Below are 17845 nucleotides of genomic sequence, written 5' to 3' on the forward strand. Positions count from 1 at the left end.
CAGGCTGAAAAAATATATATATATATTTCAAAAAGCAGCTTAAAAGACCTCAAACAAGGAGCACGTTCCTTGTCAGAGGTAGAAAGCTGTTCAAACAGAGACAGCCAAGCGAACGAACGGATATCCAAGTGCTGGAATCTCGCAAAACTACTGGAGGTAAGGACGGTTAGGGACCCGGGGGAACTCACCCACTCGGAAGTTCGTGGCTGTCAGGGTGTCGGCTGCATGGCCGTTCTCACTAATGAGAGTGGTGGTGTTCCCCTTCTGGCAGCTGTTCTGACAGTTGCCCTTGGTGCAGGTCACTTTACAGATGCTCGGGGTGAAGACCACCTTGATGCGACCAGTGTGGTTACTCACTAGGAGCAGAGGCAGACAGAGAAAGAACAACAAACATATCAGCTTAGTATCCATGAACTTGCCTTGGAAAAAAAATTTCAACAGAAAAAAAAAAAAAAAAGAAGAAAGGAAAAGAAAAGGAAAAGGGCAAGAGAGGGAAAGAGAGAGCCCACAGCCCGACAGGTTTCAGGCAGAGGGAAGCCTGCGCTGCTCGCTGCTCTCTATCCAGTGGTGTCTCTGAAACAGGAGTAGGAAGCTTAACAAACAGAACTCCGGGATGCACTCCAAAACCACATTTGAAGTCGAGTCACTGGAGTGGGATTACTAACCACAATGCTGCACTTTATTCACGGGCAGACAAAGAGCGACATCCAGGGCAAGGCACATTAAAGAGCCAACCCCGACAGGCAGATGTGAGGCAAAGGGGGGTGGCCCTGCACCTCGTGCTGAATAAACCCCTGTGTCCTCAACTCGCATACTTTCCCGTTTCTCCACTTATTAAGTCACTGTTTGCAGCCCGACCCCTGGAAATGTTTTAGGCATGCGGCATGTCTGAAAACATCTGTCTCAAATCTCCTGGCACCCTCAGCTGAAGTGATCACATCCTATGACGCAGCTCTAGGAGCCCATTTCTTTCTCACAACTCAGGGGCATCATTGGTACATATGAATTCCTAAAACCCGTATTTTGTTTTCCCGTGCACGGAGCTCCTCAAAGAGAAAGTTAGGGCCAATTATGGGGACAGACGGTCACCTCTGTTAAAATAGCCTGAGCTCTCACCATCGCTGAACACCGACCACCTGAAGAAGGAATTCACAAGATACTTTCTTAAAAGCCCAATGCTATAATCTGACCGGCTAGTTGAGGTAGCACTGGATCATACGGCTGGGCACTGAGCCAAAACTACACTGTGGTTTTGAATCCCGGCTCAGTTCTCATGTGACTTTTTACATTCCATTTCACCATTTTCTCTAAAACATGAAAGAATTGCAACTGATATCTTCTAGCCAGTCATAATTTTCAAAGTCTGCATGTAGGGCCGGCCAACTATGGCCCACAAGCCAAACCTGACCCACTGCTCTTTGTCAATAAAGTTTTATTGGAACACAGCCATACTCACTATTTATGGCTACTGAGACTACATAACCTCAGCATGCCTGCTCTTCACAGCTATACATACATACATACATATATATGTACTGTAGAATTCTATACTATAGAATACTACCCCATTTTGAGTTCTGTGTGGGTAACGTACTTTCATTCAGGTCCTTTCTCCTTCCCAGCTCCAAAGCATTAAGTAGAGCTGTTGGCAGTTAACTGATGACAGTGACAATGACAGTGACAGTTTAAGTTTTCTGAGAAACAGTGTCCTTATCCTGCCAGTCTTCATGGAATTTCCAAAGGGGGCCAGTGCTCAGTTAGCCTATCCAATCTTATCCCTTCCCCTCTCTGGAGTTTTCTGGCCTGACAAGAGCTGTATTTTCATAAAAATCATCCAGGGTGATGTCTCTAGAGACTCGCAATCAATTAAAGTGCGCCTCAAACCTTAGCCTAGAAACCAAAGTTGAACCAGAGGAACCATTACAATTTCAAAGTTGGAGTGGAACCTCCGAGGCTTTCCTGCAGTGGTCTCTCCTTCACTGATGGGATTACAAGCATCCAACAGTCCTCCAGGCTTGGATCTGACCATGTCTCATGACAGGTTCTCACCCTGTCCACCAATAAGTGTGTCCTTGAAGCAACCTGAAGCACCGCTAAACTCATCACACACTAAAATGTGCTCCTGAAGAACCTTCTTAGTCCAAATGCGGGTCTCCCTGTCTCACAAGCCAACACCTCTTCCACGTGCGGTAGCCCCTCCAGAGCCAACTGCCACATCATCACAGGCTAGAGTTAAAAGAGTTCAAAGCTGGGCTGGCCTGCTTCAGATGATTTCTTGGAAGGAAAAGAAAAAAGACCCTCAGTTCTTTTCAAATGGTTTTCCAAGGATGTTTTTCCTTCCCTAGGGGTCCTAACACTATGGGCTAAGACAGGTTGTTTAAGCCAGGTATGAAGATGCATGCCTGTAACTTGGGAAACTGAGGCTGGAAGATTGTTGAGAGTTTGTTTTACCTAATGAGTACCAAGCTAGCTAGGGCTACATAGCCAGACCCTATCTTAAGAAAAGAAAACTTGGAGAATGAGCTGCCTATGGACTACATCTGAGCAGAGGGGAGGGGCTCTCTCTGACATGGACTCAGTGGCCTACTCTTTGATCACCTCCCCCTGGGAGGAGGGGGTCGCAGAGGAAGACAATGAAGCCAGTCCTGATGAGACCAATAGGCTAGGGTGAGATAGAAAGGGAGGAGGACCTCCCCTATCAGTGGACTAGGGGAGGGGCATGGGGGAGAAAAGATAGGTAGGGTGGGACAGGGAGGAGATGAGGGAGGGGGCTACAGCCGGGATACAAAGTAAATAAATTGTAATAAATGAAAGATAGATAGATAGATAGATAGATAGATAGATAGATAGATAGATAGATAGACAGACAAATAGATAGATTTTTAAAAAGAAAAGAAAATTGGGATTAAAGAAAGGAGAAAGAGGAAAAAAGGAAAGAAGGAAGGAAGAAGAAAGGAAGGAAGGAAAGGGTTTAATAAAAAATATTTTACTTGCAAACAGGGCTTTCAGCATCCTTCAAAATGGCATTGTACAAACAGCTGCTGTGAGGACTTAAGCAGAGGCTCACAGTCTATAGAAGGCTAAGCAGTAATTATTTTAGGAATGCAGGCCAAAGGACACCATCAGAACCATTTGACTCTGCTGACATAGCCTAAATGCACCTGTACCAAGCAGTTTGGAGGGCTGGAAAGATGACTCAGTGCTTGCTGCTTTATCCCGAGGGCTGGAGTTTGGTTCCCAGTACCCATGTTGGACGCCCACAAACACCTTTGACTCCAGCTCCAAGGGATCTGATGACTCTTTCTATCCTTCACAGCCGACCCTCCCCTCACACAGATACAGAACTCTTTTGAAAAGCAGCATGCAAGTGGTGAGCGTGGCTGTGTTCCAGCAAAACTTTATTTAAAGAAACACTTTGCTGCCCACGAGTTTAAATACTTACATAAATACTCCCAGCTATCTACCTGAGCAATTTAAGATCATGCAATGGAATACTGTCAGCAGCTGAACAGAATTCTCCCAGGTTTCGTTTTGGTTTTAAACAGTAGCACAAACAAATCAGCTTGGGCTCCACACTATCGGGCCACGCTTACAAATATCTTGAGGATACTCTGTATACACACAAGTGCGAGTGGGGGGGTCCACACCCACAGGTGACATCTTCTCTCATCAGAAGACTAGAGACTTGTATTTCTTCTGGCTCACAGTACAATAATGGCATCAAAAGCCCTGGGTCAAATATTCTGTCTTCTCTGGCATTCACCTGTTAGCACCAGCAACTGTTATACGGATGTCCAGTCACCTAACTGAGACTTCCTGTTTAGGTGAACTGAGACTTCCAATGTCAGCAAGCACTAAGTCGTGAGTGATGCCTCACCTCGGAGCTACCAGAGTCACTTCTGAGGCCCCTGAGTGTCCCCCGGCCCATTGTTTTAAACATTTCTATTTCTTTGCCAAAAATTATATATTTTTTGGCCCCGATCATCTGGGTTTTCAAAAGGCAGAGAATGTTTCATATGACTTAATCTTGATTTTTGCAACATTCACATTGTCCTGGAAGCAGAGGATACACAGTTTTCCATGCTTTCCCTTGTGTTTTGCTAGCATTCTGCCAGAATCTAATTCCAAAATTGACGCCTATATTCCTGACGGGTCCTTTCATTTCGTCTTGAAGCATATAATTCTTCATAAAGATCCATTTGAGATTTTCACACCAAACTCTCCAAAACCAGTATCAGAAAGAAAAAAAAAGTTAACACTAACCAGTTACTCAGATTCCTATCAGGATGTCAATAAGCACTGAGTGGATTCAAATATATACCCCAGGACCCTAAACCATTTATACCCACCTAAGAAGGGTTCTAAATTTTAAAGTACACAGAACAGTATCCCACTCTTCAGAGCTCCAAACTCCTCAGATGTGAGGAATAAAAGGCTACACTCGTCACCACCCAAGAGTCCGGGAGGATGTCACTAACCATGGATGTGAGCTGTCCTCCGAAGGAGACATTCTCATGAGTCACCTACGGCTGAAGACTGTTGTGTTTTGTATATAGTTGCTAGCAAATGTTAAACAAATAAAGTGATGTCATAACCCAGCCAGCCCCTCATAGGACTGGGACTCACAGGCTGCCGGAGGTCATCTCTGTCTAAGACCCTGCTTCATAAAGAGTGTACAGGTCCTGGCTAATAAAGGTTGAAGACCCTGGTCAAAGGCATCTCCTAGATGATAAGGACCAATAAATCCAAGAAGCCAAAAAGGAGACCAGTCAGGAGTTAGCAGGGAGCTCATTGGATAGCTTTCACCCTTGTTCTCTCTGAGAGAAAATAAATGTTAATTTTAAAAGATCCTTGCAGGTAAATCAGCCCCAGAAATCTTAAGCCAGCCCTGTAAGACCTTGAGTCTTAGAGGCCTTGGCTCAAAGTCGAGATTGCCTCAAGCCAGGAAGCACCTCTGCCGGGCCTCCTAGTCAGTCAGTCAAAGACGCTCAGGAATCAACATCCAGTCTGCAGCTTTTGCCAGACCCTGTATGAACTTATACCTCCAAGAACGGGCACCGAGGCATGGCTCACGGGTGTTCAAAGTGGCAAGTGCAGCGGAAGCAAAGCCGATACCCTCCCAAGATTTATCTTAAAATGAAAAAGGAAAAAGAAAGAAAGAAAGAAAAAAAGCTTTCATTTGTGCTGCACACCCGCTACCCAAAGAGAAAACTCAAAACTATGGAAACTGTTCCTGACAGCTGGACTTCAGCCTAGAAAGGAGCACAGTTGCCATCTTTCAGTCAGTCATCGGACCACAATGTGACCAAAAACCGAGGCAGCCAGAGAAATAAACATAACGAGTTTAAGCCTCACTGCAGATGTCATGAACAAATATGGCCTCCTTAGCATTCACCCAGAATGCTGCAACAGCAGGTTAGCACTCATCCAAATTAAACAGCAGGCATCAGTGAGCACAGGCAGTGTCCATCAGAGGCAGCCTCCCATGGAACGCTATCACCCTGCCATTAACTGAGGCCCAACTAAAGAGACACACAGGCTGAGTCAACATGGGTTGATGTCCTCTCCTCTCACCGAGAGAGAGAGAGAGAGAGAGAGAGAGAGAGAGACTGAGCCAACAGGTCATGCCACCACTTGCAGTGCATTACTTGCCTCAAAGCCAAGAGTTCTTTGAAGGACAAATCTTAAGAGCATCCGATGCTGCTGAGTCCAACAGGACATTACCACTCAGCTCCAGACTTAACTCCTGCTAGAATGTTAAAGCAATGTCCACAGAGTGTTTCACCTTCTTCAAACAAGGTGGACAGGACTAACATCCAATCCATTACCTCATAGGGTAATACCCAGGATTAGAAAACCTTCCAGGAAGGAATGTCCAGTGAGCTTTCTACTGTGAGTTTGGACAGGAACCTTCTTGCCACACTGGTGAGGTGATTAAGCTCCAATGACAGTTGACCCTTGCTCTCCCTTCCCAATTCTCCCTTAGTAAACAATGGAGGAACCAACAACTGTATTTCTCTTGAGTGCACACACACAAATAAAATTTCCTTGCATTTATACACTGCTATAAAAATGGCCTTATGGAAGGACAAAGAGAGAAGCAGAAAATTGCATTTAGCAAAACAATAAATTCCTACGTATGGCCTGAGAACACGGCTAATCAAAAGGCAGAAATGAGGGGCCTGAGAAATGGCTCATTTGACAAAGTGCTTACTCAGGACACATAAGGGTCTGAGAGCCAGAACCAGAACCCACATTAAGAAGAGAAAAGGCTGTGCATGGGGATGTGCGCCTTTGATCTTGTAATCCCGAAGCTGAAGGGATGAAAACAGGAGGATCTCCTAGGCTCACTGCCTGGCCAGCCTAACCAAATTGGCTAGCTCTTGGCTCCAGTGAGAGCCAAGTGAGAGATCTTATCTCAAAAGATAAGTTTGATGGCTCCTGATGCTGAACTCTGTCCTACACACACACACACACACACACACACACACACACACACACAGGAATGTATACCTGCCTACACATGCCCACTTGCGCATGCAATGCAAAAGTCAAATACATATGGTGTTTTAAAATATGAATCTAAATGGCCCCTCCGAATGCCTATTTGAGATGTGCAGCATCTACCAATCCCACCGGCTCCTTATGACCTCACTTAACATCTCACCAAGAAAAGAAAGAGAATCTAAGGACACACAGTCATTAAGTGACCTCTGGCTGCGCCACCCTGCCTTTCTCTTGATGCAGAACGTTAGCCCACTCAAAGTCAATCCCTCCCCTGACCACCAGACCCACCCTGTACACCCTGGCCTTCTCGGAGACTCCTCCTCCTCCTCCGTCCTCATTAGCACACAATCATAGTGTATTGTTTTCATGTTTACATAATTTCATTCTATTCTACTCTATTCCAGATTCGCTGGCTTGCAGTCATGGTGTATTGCTTTCATATTTACGTGATTCTATTCTGTTCTACTCTATTCCAGACACAGTTGCACTTTTATAACCTCCAGAATAGAAAACTGTCAGGTCCAAAAGGTAACCCATTCCTCCCCCAAAAGGCAGAATCACTGACTTAGTCCAGGATTGAGTCTAGGTCCCAACCTGGACTACAGGCTTTCTGGTCATTAGATAAAAGCCAAGATTTCTCAGGAGCTTGTGAAACTGGCTCCATCTGCCAAAAAAGAGTCAATTCTCTTACTTTTGTCAGATTGGACAAATGGCTATTCAGGTTCCTATCAGTATACAAAGCCCATGCTGGACTCCAGCATATCACAAGTGCCTTGATATAAGTCCATGTTTGTGTCCTAACCTTTCTCTCCTCTTCCCTCTATCCTAAACTCTCTCCAGCTCACAGGTTTCCCTTTCCCTACCTACTCATCTTTCTTATACTATTCCCACTGTACTTATTCTCTGTCTCTTACGTGTACTTACTCTTTCTTATTTCTCCTCTCCTTCCCCTCCTTCCCCCCCCCCAGCTGTGCTCTATTCCCTGTCTCTCTTGCTATCTTACTATCTCTACTATTCTCTCCTTTTCTGCTTCCCTAGTCCTGGCCATGTCCAGTGTGCTCACCATGTTCAGTCTGCTTCATTTTCTCTCTGGTCTCTCTTAAAACCTTAACCATATCACGCAGTGGTCATGTTATCAGTGGTCATGTTATCAGTCTCTCTACTGCCCCCCTCCGCACACAAAACTGTCTTCTAACTCTCCTACCATTTCCTCTTCAGTTTGATGAAACCAACCAGGCTTTGCTGTCAATTCTCCATTCTACCTGCCTGTAGGGAGATGACCAGTGGCCTCCACACTGTCAAATGCAAAAATTTCTCTGCTGCTTCTTGTTCTTATCTACCATAAATGGCTCACTATAACACCCTCTCTTTTGTGACATATATTCCTCATTTGATGTCTAAGTTACCCTAATCTCTCATGGTTGGCTCTTTCCTTGACTTTCTCTCTTCTAATCCTCATGATTCAGCCCAAGAGACAGCCCCAGAGCTCAGCCTTTTTAGCCTTCACTTCCTTATACTAAATTCATAGATGACTCTATCCTACCCTATTTCCTGGACTTAGACACCATCCATGGAGTGCTGTGGAGTAACATGTAACAGCAGCCTATATCACCTGAGTCCTGTGTATGTGTGTTTACTCATATCATATGGAAAGCACTATAAGTGCATACATGCACACATAAACGTATGTGTGTATATAGAGATACAAACACACCAATTCAAGACAATTCTGCCACTCTGGCTTTCTCACCATTCCTCAAACACCCACACAGCCCTGTCTTCAGTCTTTGCATTTGTTCCTTCAGCGAGAATAGCCTTCTACACATACAGTGTTCCTTCCTTCATTTTCTTCTGGCTTCTCCAATCACAGTATCAGGAAGGTCTCACTGCAACCCAAGATGAAAGTCCAACACAACCCCACATTGCCTAATTGTACTTTGCATTTCATTTTCTGATGGATGTAAGTTTCTTTTTATCAATACCAAAAGAATGAAAACAAGACATCTCATACCAATACTTAAATAACAACAGAGTGAAAAATGGACATGACATGAAATTAAATAAATATTAATATTTATCTGTGAGGAATTACAGGACTTTCATACCTGTGAAACCTTTACTCTTAAAATTCATTTGCTATATATACCTTCGTCTAGACAAATACTTTAATTACTAGCACATCAAAGCAGAGAAAGCAGGAGCCATTACAACTGTAAATCCTATAGTTATTATAAAACATTTCTCTAAATCATTAAAACATTACCAAAATAGCTAATGATATTTTTTAAGTAAAACAATTTTTAAATTAAATAAAACCAATGGAAACAGCATGTTATCAAACAAAAAACAATTTTGCTACCAACATTTCACAACATATTATACAAAAAAAATCATACTGACATATGACAGAAAGCCCCTTTTATTTCAAAGATAAAAGCTGAGGTCTCTAAGGTGTTTGGTCATCCGACTTACTAAGGATTCATTCACTGCTAGCACACCATTGTCCAGATGTAACAACTCTTGGCAAAGCAGTCAGTGATAAGATCCACCCCAAAAGACAACGACACTCTGGTTCTAAGCTCGGAGAGACAGACCACCCAAAAGTACATGCATGAAGAAGAAAGACTTCAACCCCTGCCTCCATGTATTTCAGGTCTAATTTCCTACCTCATGCATTCAATCTTTGTTTTACTTTGAATCAAGAATTAATGGAGATGGCTCAGCTGGTAAAGTGTTTGTGGGGCAAGAAGAGTGAGGACTTGTGTTCAGATGCTCAAAACCCAAATAAAATCCTGGTGGGTATTTTAGTTCACCTGTAATCCCAGTACTTGTGAGAGACAGACAAGGAATCCTTAAGGCAAACTGATGAGTTAGAGAAGCCAGAATCTACAAGATCCAGATGCAGGGAGAGACCCTGCCTGACAACACTAAAGTACACAATGAAAGAAAACACCCCAAACCAACCTCAGGTCCCCATACACTTGCACATGAACATACACATGCACACATGTATATAAATATATATAAACACCACAATTACACACACACACACACACACACACACACACAAACCAAAAAGGAGTGACAACTATGGTTTTCCCTGAACTCACCATTAATCCTGCCTCACCAGCCTCTACTGCTGTGATGGGCCTTTTTTTTAAAAGCCAGTCTTTAAACATTTATAATATTTTTTGAGAATGTCACATTTTTTTTAAAGGGCCACATCTTGAGAATTTGGCATTCCTTTGATCTTTCATTGTCCTTCTTGTACCTCTTTTAATACCATTTTCTTCTTTACATATAGAAGAAAGATTCCTATTTTTATCCCTGGAATAAAATCTAGCATTTCTGAAGATACAATATATTTTACAGTCAAAAGACTCTTACCCAACAAACAGTTTACTCATCCAGCAGGAGCTAGCCCAATATTTCAAGAAGAAAAACACAGTCTGCCATAAAACAGAGATCTAGCAAAACACTAATGACTTTTTGACATTTTCATTCTCTGACCTCTTTGTAAAATAGTTTCCTTTAACCTCATCGACCCTTGAGGAGAACCAGTGACCTAAACGTACTTCTTCAGTTTCGAGACAAGGAACACCCAGCGACATTCAGGAAAAATTCTGGACTGCAGTTCAGAGGTAGACATCACTGCGTGTGCTGATCCCCAATTGAGCCCATACTAACTAGAAACGGCAACAGGGTGAATATCTTTGTCCTGGTGTCCCTGTGATCACAGCAAGAGGTTCTACGATGTTCATTCTGACACTACCTTCAGAATTCATCTGTCCAGAAGACATGTGGAAGACCCCACCTCATCACTAACTCTGAATGCCTCCCAGGACCTACCAGTGTGTCCCATCTAAAATGGACAATGGGATATGGATCGCTGTGACTCAAAAGCTGAAGAAAAATAGCTTCCAAAGAAGACAGGTCTTGAGTCAGTTAAAAGGAAGGAAGGAAGGAATGGAGGGAGGGAGGGAGGGAAGGAGGGAAGAAGCCTTTAGGGAGATAACCAACGGCCTCCACACTGTCAAATGCAACAACAATTTCTCAAGCTTGATGTAGGAAGCAATCGATAAACGTGATCTAAAATACTCAGGGAGAGTTAGGAGTTTACCCAGGGGTGTGTTTGTTTTATTTTGTTTTGTTTTGTTTGCTTGGTTCTGGGGGAGGTGAGCAGGTAGTAAGAGACATTCTGATTCATGATGTTATTTTAAATAGCTTGTCTCCCATAGAGAAAAAAAAAAAAAAAAAAACATTGATGGCATTTTTTTTCATATGTAAAAAATCTCTACCTCCCTCAATGATTTCAGGCCAGTACTTGAAGCACACACTTCAGACACCACAGCATGGCTTTGGGAACAAAGGGGGCAGAAGAGTAACTGACAAGATGGTATGTATCATCATTGTCAAGGAGAAGAACAAGATGAAGCAATCATCATTCACCTGCCTATACCCACTCCAACTGGCCGGTCTGCAGAGGCTGCCTACAGAAATAGTGCTTGGATATGCCTTGTGTGACTCAGATTTTCTGTCCCTTAATTTTGGAATGGAATTAGGTTTAATTTATCTCCACATTTGTTGTTTTTCAAAAAGCAAGTGAGTGGAGACATTTGCCATTGGTCTATCACTCACCATTCCCATAAATAGTGTCTTGTATGTGGAGGAGAAAGGCTGACTAAACAGACAGACAGCTTCTGGATTATGCATTTACTGAGCAACAAATTCCAAGACTTACCCACAAACCTCAGGGGAGGCTCTTTCCCCCATGGATCTTAGCTCATCTCCAGTGCTCCCTCTGATAAATAGGATTCTACATGACCTATATAGTCCTTGCTACAAACATTTCTGACAAAAATCAAACTCCTCTGAAGTAAATTAAAACCTTTCCTATCTAGACACAACTGACTCTCATCTTAAGCCACATCCTTATGGACAGCCAGGAAATTAGCCAAGCCATGATGTTCCGGAGTCTTCATTTGCACAATTCCTTCACATGTAATTCCATTCCCCCTCAAAAAAAAAATTCTTTTTGGTTTTCCTGAGTGCCATCATTTTGATGTTCTTTCCCTCCCCAACTTTGACCACCCTAAGTACAGATGAACGGCAGAAACCCATGTCCGCTTGAGTCTGCTTCCTTCTGTCTGCAGATGCCTCTCTACTTTGACACCTTCCTTTAGCCTCAGACAAAATGGGGGTGGGGAAGATGTATCTTTCTTTCATCCTTTCCTATCTATAACTAATGTTCCACCTGTTAACTTGAAAATGTTATCCCTGGAAATGAGAAAATAGTTCAGAGAAAGAGAACATGGGTAGGGTAAAATGGAAGAGCAGTGAGCACGATGACAGAGACTGAGGCTTTGGAGAACACAGGAAGACAGGAGCAGGAACAGCAAAGGGGTAACTCCCACAAAGTGACTCATGGGTCCAAGCCATACACCTCTGAAGGAGTTGAATATTCTTAAGCATGTTACCCTCATAAAGGAGACTTGGAAATACCCTCTGACACCAAAGAGAGATAGATGTGCAGGATGAAATGAACTAGAACGCTTTACAAATGGAAATTATGCAAAAAAGGAAGAGAATGTCAAAAGGCAGAGCAGATGGGCTGGGAAACTGGCTCACTCAGTAAAGTGATTACCTTGGAAGCATGAGTACAAGCCCCAGTACCCACACAAAAAGTAAAGCTGGATGTGATGCCACACACTTGCAATCCTAGTGCTGTGAAGGTGAAAATGGGCAGCCTAGCCTACTGGGTGAGCTCCAGACCAATAACAGACCCTGTCTTTAACAAAGATAAGAAACTATGTCTCATGGGTGTAAGGCGAAATCTAGCCTTGCCAGGCCACAGAGGAAGACAATGCAGCCAGTCCTGATGAGACTGATTGGCTACGGTCAGATGGAACGGGAGGAGGACCTCCCTTATCAGTGGACGAGGGGAGGGGCATGGGAGGAGGAGAGGGAGGGAAGGTGAGATTGGGAGGGGATGAGGATGGGGGATACAACCGGGATACAAAGTGAATAAACTGTAATAAATAATAAATAATTTTTTTAAATTAGAAAGAAACTATTTCTCTTTCTTTCTGAGCAGACATTGCTCCTGAGAACATGGTGAAGCCCCCAAGACCCAGTGGACATTCTGCAAGAAATGTGGCAAGCACCAGCCCCACAAAGTGACACAGTGCAAGAAGGGCAAGTATTCTTTGTATGCGTGGGGGAAGTGGCATTATGGCAGGAAACAGAGTGGCTGTGGGGGGCAGTCTAAGCCTATTCTCCACAAAAAGCCTAAAACTACAAAGAAGACTGTGCTGAGACCTGAGTGTGTTGAGCCCAGCTGCAGGTCTAAGAGAACGCGGGCTCTTGAGAGACGCAAGCATTTTGAAATGGAAGGCGATAAGAAGACAAAGGGCCAAGTGAGCCAGTTCTAAGGCGGTTTTGTTAAGAAGAGAATAAAATAATGAGCTTTGATTCACCTCATTAAAAAAAAAAATCGTAAGAAACTATGTGGACCAACTCTAGTGACTGTTGATGCCCTCAGACATGCTCCCATGAATATTCATACACTTGCACATTATCTCTCTCTCTCTCACTCACTCACTCAAACACACACACCACACACACACACACACACACACACACACACACACACACACGTGCTCAAGAGCCCCTGATGGGCTTCAATTATTTCATATAACCAACAAAAAAAAAAAAAAAAAAAAAACAGAGGGAACGAAAACAACGTTGTGATTTGAGTGCATTTTGCTTTAAGAAGCTCTATAGACCAAAACAATTCTTGCTAGGTGGCTTAAACTAAAGGAAAATCTCCTGAAGTGATCAGTGTTGTGTAGAAAATTAGCGTTTTTTAGGTCTCAGAACTAATTTAGAAGTACAGCATGAGGGAGGACAAACTTACAGAATGGCGCTCATGTCATTTACTTCACTTTGTTTCCACAAAAATGTCTCTCTAGTTAACCTTTAAATGACTCCACCCATGGCCCCAGCTACCCCTTAAGGGATTACTGCCAAATTCAATAGGTCTCATCATTAGGAAAACTTTCCCTATTTCATCATAGTATTACGTTTCTGGTATCATGTGATAAATGAAATTTCTAAGAATGATTAGTTGCCAATAAAAAACAAACTAATGTTTCATAATTACAAATCATTATATTTCAAGCTGTGAGCTTATTCTTTTTAGGTTACTTATTTTCAACTTGGTTTTCTCGCCTCACCAAGCTGGACCCTCTTCCCTTGAATACTGTGGTGACTTTTAAATACAAAAAAAAAAAAAAAAAAAAAAAAAAAAAAACCTGCTCAATACGTCTTTCTTCAAGAGGTGAAATCTAAATGGAATAAATAGAGGGATGGTGGATCAGAAAAGCTTCTTTTACTTTTAAATTACTTCTGTTAAGTCGAACAGTGCTTAATAGTAGTTCCACGTCCAGGTAAGGGATGTAAAATTCCTACAGCTCATAAAATTCACAAAATTTTGAAATGAATTCAAAATTTGGCTTTCTTAGTCACCAAAAACTAACTTGCACAAAATAGTAAAATAGCACTTTCTGGAATTACTGAAATTTGATTTTGACCATTTTAACTCATATCTGTGGATCCTGTTAAACTTCTATGACTAATATGTACATTTCAAATCGTCAGATAATGTACTAATACTGTTAGTCCCATAATGACACTTGAGCTGGTGACAGAGCACATATTTAACAGCGGTCTCATCACAGACTATAATGGAGCTAACAGATCCCTACTGCTTAGCGACATCATTAAGGTCCTGATGTAACAGTACTCAGATGTGTGATGATGGAAACACACATACATGCTGTGCTGCCATGGGCAGACACGTAAAATCATAGTTATGGGGCCTGCAACAGGTAGAGGTGCCTGCAGCCAAGCCTGAGGGTCTAAGTTTGGTCCCCGGAACCCCACATGGTGCAAGAAGACAACCAGCTTCCAGAGTTGTTCTCTGACGACCCCTCACATACCACAGCTTGTCCACAGCCAGACACATAAATGTGCACTCACACACACATTCACGTAAAATAATTAATCAACAAATAAAGGAAAGGTTTAAAACACACAACTATATACAGTATATATACTTGAAAATGATAAGAAACTGGTTGGTGCTTTATGTATTTATTACTCTATAGACTTTGTTATTTTTTTAGAATGTATTATTATAAAACTAAGTTTCCTGAAATGTGCATGCTGTGTCCCACCAGAAGTAACCTCATACAGCTTGTTTTGACTGAATCTCTTGTTTGCACTAAGAGATCATGTTGACACCAACAGAGCAGAAGGAAATCTTTGCCAGCTACTCTTGAGACAAGAAGCTAATACCCAGAATTTGTATCCCCCCCAAAAAAAACTTGCAAAACCTAAACACTTAAAAAAATAATTTGCCAATCAATAGATGAGCTAACAAAACAAGTAGACAATTCTCAAAAGGTGAAACACAAATAACCAGTCGGTGTTCTTAAAATGTGTGCAACATCCCTAACCATCAAGAAAGGTCAGTTAAGACTATTCTGGGATACCCACATTCTCCCAATCAGAACGGCTGTCATCAAGAAACTGGACAACAAATATTGGCATGGATGTGGGACAGAAGAACGCTTGTCCGCTGCCAGTGCGAATGCAAACTAATACAGCGATTATGGAAATCAGTAAGGGGAAGTTCTCATAAATTAAAAATAGTTACCATATATACCAAACCATACCATTCCTGGGCATATACCCAAATGACTCCATGTTCTGCCACAGAGACTCTTGCACAGGGCTATTCATTACTGCTCTATTCACAATAGCAAGGAGTTTGGAACCAGCTTCGATGTCCATCAACAGATGAATAGATAGTGGAAATGTGGTGCCTCAACACATGGAACTTTATTTGGCCACAAAACCCATGAAATTTTCAGAAAAAAATAGGCATTATATTGAATGCAGTAACCCAAACTCAGAAAGATGAAAATCAGATTGGTTTTTTTCTCACACACAAATCCTAGCATATACTGTATCTCTCTCTCTCTCCACACACACACACATACACACATACATATATGGGTAAAACCTAAAAAAAAAATAAAACCAGAAAAGAGACCAAGAGAGAGTCTTTAGGTTGTCAAGAAGGTAGGGTGGGCAACAGGACACATGGATTAATGTGGAAAGGAAGGCTAGGACAGAGGATACAAGGTGGGCTATTGAGTTCAAGGGGCAGGAGGAAATGAGGGAGAACCTAACAACACATATTTCATTTGAAAATGGCATAATGGCATCTAATTCTTTCTACGTCAATTTTAAAACAAATTTGAATTAGCAGGGTGTGGTGGCACACAACTTTAATCCCTGAACTTGGGAGGCAAAAGTAGGTGGATCTCTGAGTTTGAGGCCAGCCTGGCCTAGAGAGTGAGTTCTAGGACATGCCGAGCTACAGAGCAGCTATACACTGAGAAATCCTGTCTCAAAAAGCCAAAAATAAGTAAGTAAATAAATAAGGTAAGTAAGTAAATAAATAAATAAATAAGAAGTGGTCGTCACCTACGAAGAATATATGCCATCAAGGTTTGTAGGTAAGCGTGCTCCTCCACCCGGCGACGAGCTGATCCAAGGATGCATCTCTTAAAATGCACCCCATTGTTAAGCAGCTCAGACACTGGCTCTGAACAAACGCATACAGTGACCTTAGTACAGTAGTGAGCACACATAAGGTGCCAAACACATGACAGAGAGTCTCTCTCTCTCTCTCTCTCTCTCTCTCTCTCTCTCTCTCTTTCAGTTAGCCGATCTTTAACGACCAAAAATACAGCTTATCGTAACTTCTGCAGGGTTTCTTTTTCCAGATATACTCAGGTGTGGCTTGGAAACTGGGACCCCTGACAAGAAACATGAATCACTTTCTCCACTAAACGTCTTCGAAATAATCCTTTGGACAGAGTTAACTACTGTGGTATTTCTATGTACAAGACATGGCAAGGCATGCCTGAAGGGTATTTACACAAATACCACACTGTGGTTGCCAGAAAACCCAGACCAATAAAGATGAATGAATAGGAGCCATGATGGGGTTGCAGGAAGACTTCCTGAAAAGGTTCCCTAAGCCACACTCACTGGACCAATGACAACTGGACATTCTCCATCCTACATGAACAAGAATCCTAGAGCCCTAACTGAAAACATTCCTGTTTGAAAATACTTATGGGACCATCCACTGGGTGCCTATGGCACACAGACATCACTAGTTAAAATCACTGGGTCATAAAACAAAGCAACAAGACATCAGTGTGGGAAAGGGGACCTCTAGGGAGGAGAGAGATATGATGGGTGTGAGATGGAGATAAGAGAGGGGCTGAGGAGTGAGAGTGCACAGAACGCCCTATAAACATAAATGAAATTGTCAAAAAAAAAAAGTAATTTAATCATTAAAAATAATCAAGATAGGCCCTCAAAGCCATAAATCAGACTCTGCTGAGCTCAGGCCAATTCAAGACAATTCTCCAAGTTTTCCAAGGGTCTTCGGGAATTCTGAAACTCACCCATCTTTCCCCTCTTCCTATCTGCCCAGCCATCCCACGCTGTCTTGGAAGGGAGGAGTGTGAAAAAGAGTAAGAGGTGTAAAGGGAGTGAAGGAAAGAAGCAGGGCAGTTTCCCCTCCCTAGAAGGCAATTGTCTGGTACACTGAGAAGTCAAGACATTCACCTGTTAGGGAGCAGGAAGAAAGAGAATCTACAGGAGCCGGAGTCTTTGTGCACATTACCCAAGGCAAGAATGTATTATAATAAAGCTTCACAAAGCAAGTGGGAAGATGAACATCTCAAGAGAATCCAGGCACCCAGCCCCACAAGCCACACCTCACAGGCTTAGTTCAGTAAGTGTCTCTTACTGAAAACAAGGCACACCATACTTTTAGGCACCCATCACATGCTGCTCTAGCCCCAGGCCTTTGTAAAAATTTTGACTCTTGTTCTTGAACCCAACATCCATGTGGCAGAAAGTTTCCCTTTGGCCGCTCCAGCTTCCTCTGGTTAGTTGACTTCCATTCCAGCTATTCTCCATTACAAATCCCTTAGGAGGCCTTCTGTTGAATCTGGTTTAGTCAGCATCACCCTTGCCTGGGAGAGCTATGACAGACAGCTGGCCAGACCCACCCCAGTTTCCCTCGGGTCACATGTGTTTTCCAGTCCACTGTGCCCAGAAGGTGGGGTGACCCATACCTGTATGCATCCTGTCTAACCAGACCCACACTGTGTGCCTTACTGAGACAAACAACTTATTTGTCTAGATTGTTCTCAACAGTCCTTCTTCTGTCCCACTGACATGGTGG

General features: G+C 42.8%; 2 protein-coding genes across 8 annotated transcripts in view; one reads left to right on the plus strand and one right to left on the minus strand.

The window, feature by feature from the left end:
• The window catches only part of Ltbp1 (latent transforming growth factor beta binding protein 1), a 374971-nt gene that overhangs the window by 214727 nt on the left and 142399 nt on the right, over positions 1-17845 (minus strand). For 4 of the 7 annotated variants that reach the window (XM_060364375.1, XM_060364381.1, XM_060364387.1 and 1 more), the window contains exon 5: positions 189-356. The exons of 1 other annotated variant lie outside the window; for it this stretch is intronic. In XM_060364375.1, the coding sequence (XP_060220358.1) occupies positions 189-356 (168 nt within the window). Of the gene's footprint in view, positions 1-188; positions 600-17845 lie in introns of those variants that run through there. 2 more of the 7 variants (XM_060364408.1, XM_060364400.1) reach the window with 1 other exon arrangement.
• LOC110557934 (large ribosomal subunit protein eL42-like) lies at positions 11853-12938 on the plus strand. Its single transcript, XM_021652583.1, has 2 exons — positions 11853-11910; positions 12616-12938. Exons 1-2 carry the CDS (start codon positions 11853-11855, stop codon positions 12936-12938), a joined length of 381 nt encoding a protein of 126 aa, XP_021508258.1.

Source organism: Meriones unguiculatus, chromosome 1 (assembly GCF_030254825.1).
Source record: "Meriones unguiculatus strain TT.TT164.6M chromosome 1, Bangor_MerUng_6.1, whole genome shotgun sequence".
Taxonomy (NCBI): domain Eukaryota; kingdom Metazoa; phylum Chordata; class Mammalia; order Rodentia; family Muridae; genus Meriones; species Meriones unguiculatus.

Coding starts and splice junctions, on each gene's coding strand:
- LOC110557934 (XM_021652583.1), top strand. CDS start 11,853: ATGACAGAGACTGAGGCTTTGGAGAACACAGGAAGACAGGAGCAGGAA. Junction 11,911..12,615: donor GGAGCAGGAACAGCAAAGGG/GTAACTCCCACA, acceptor ATTGCTCCTGAG/AACATGGTGAAGCCCCCAAG.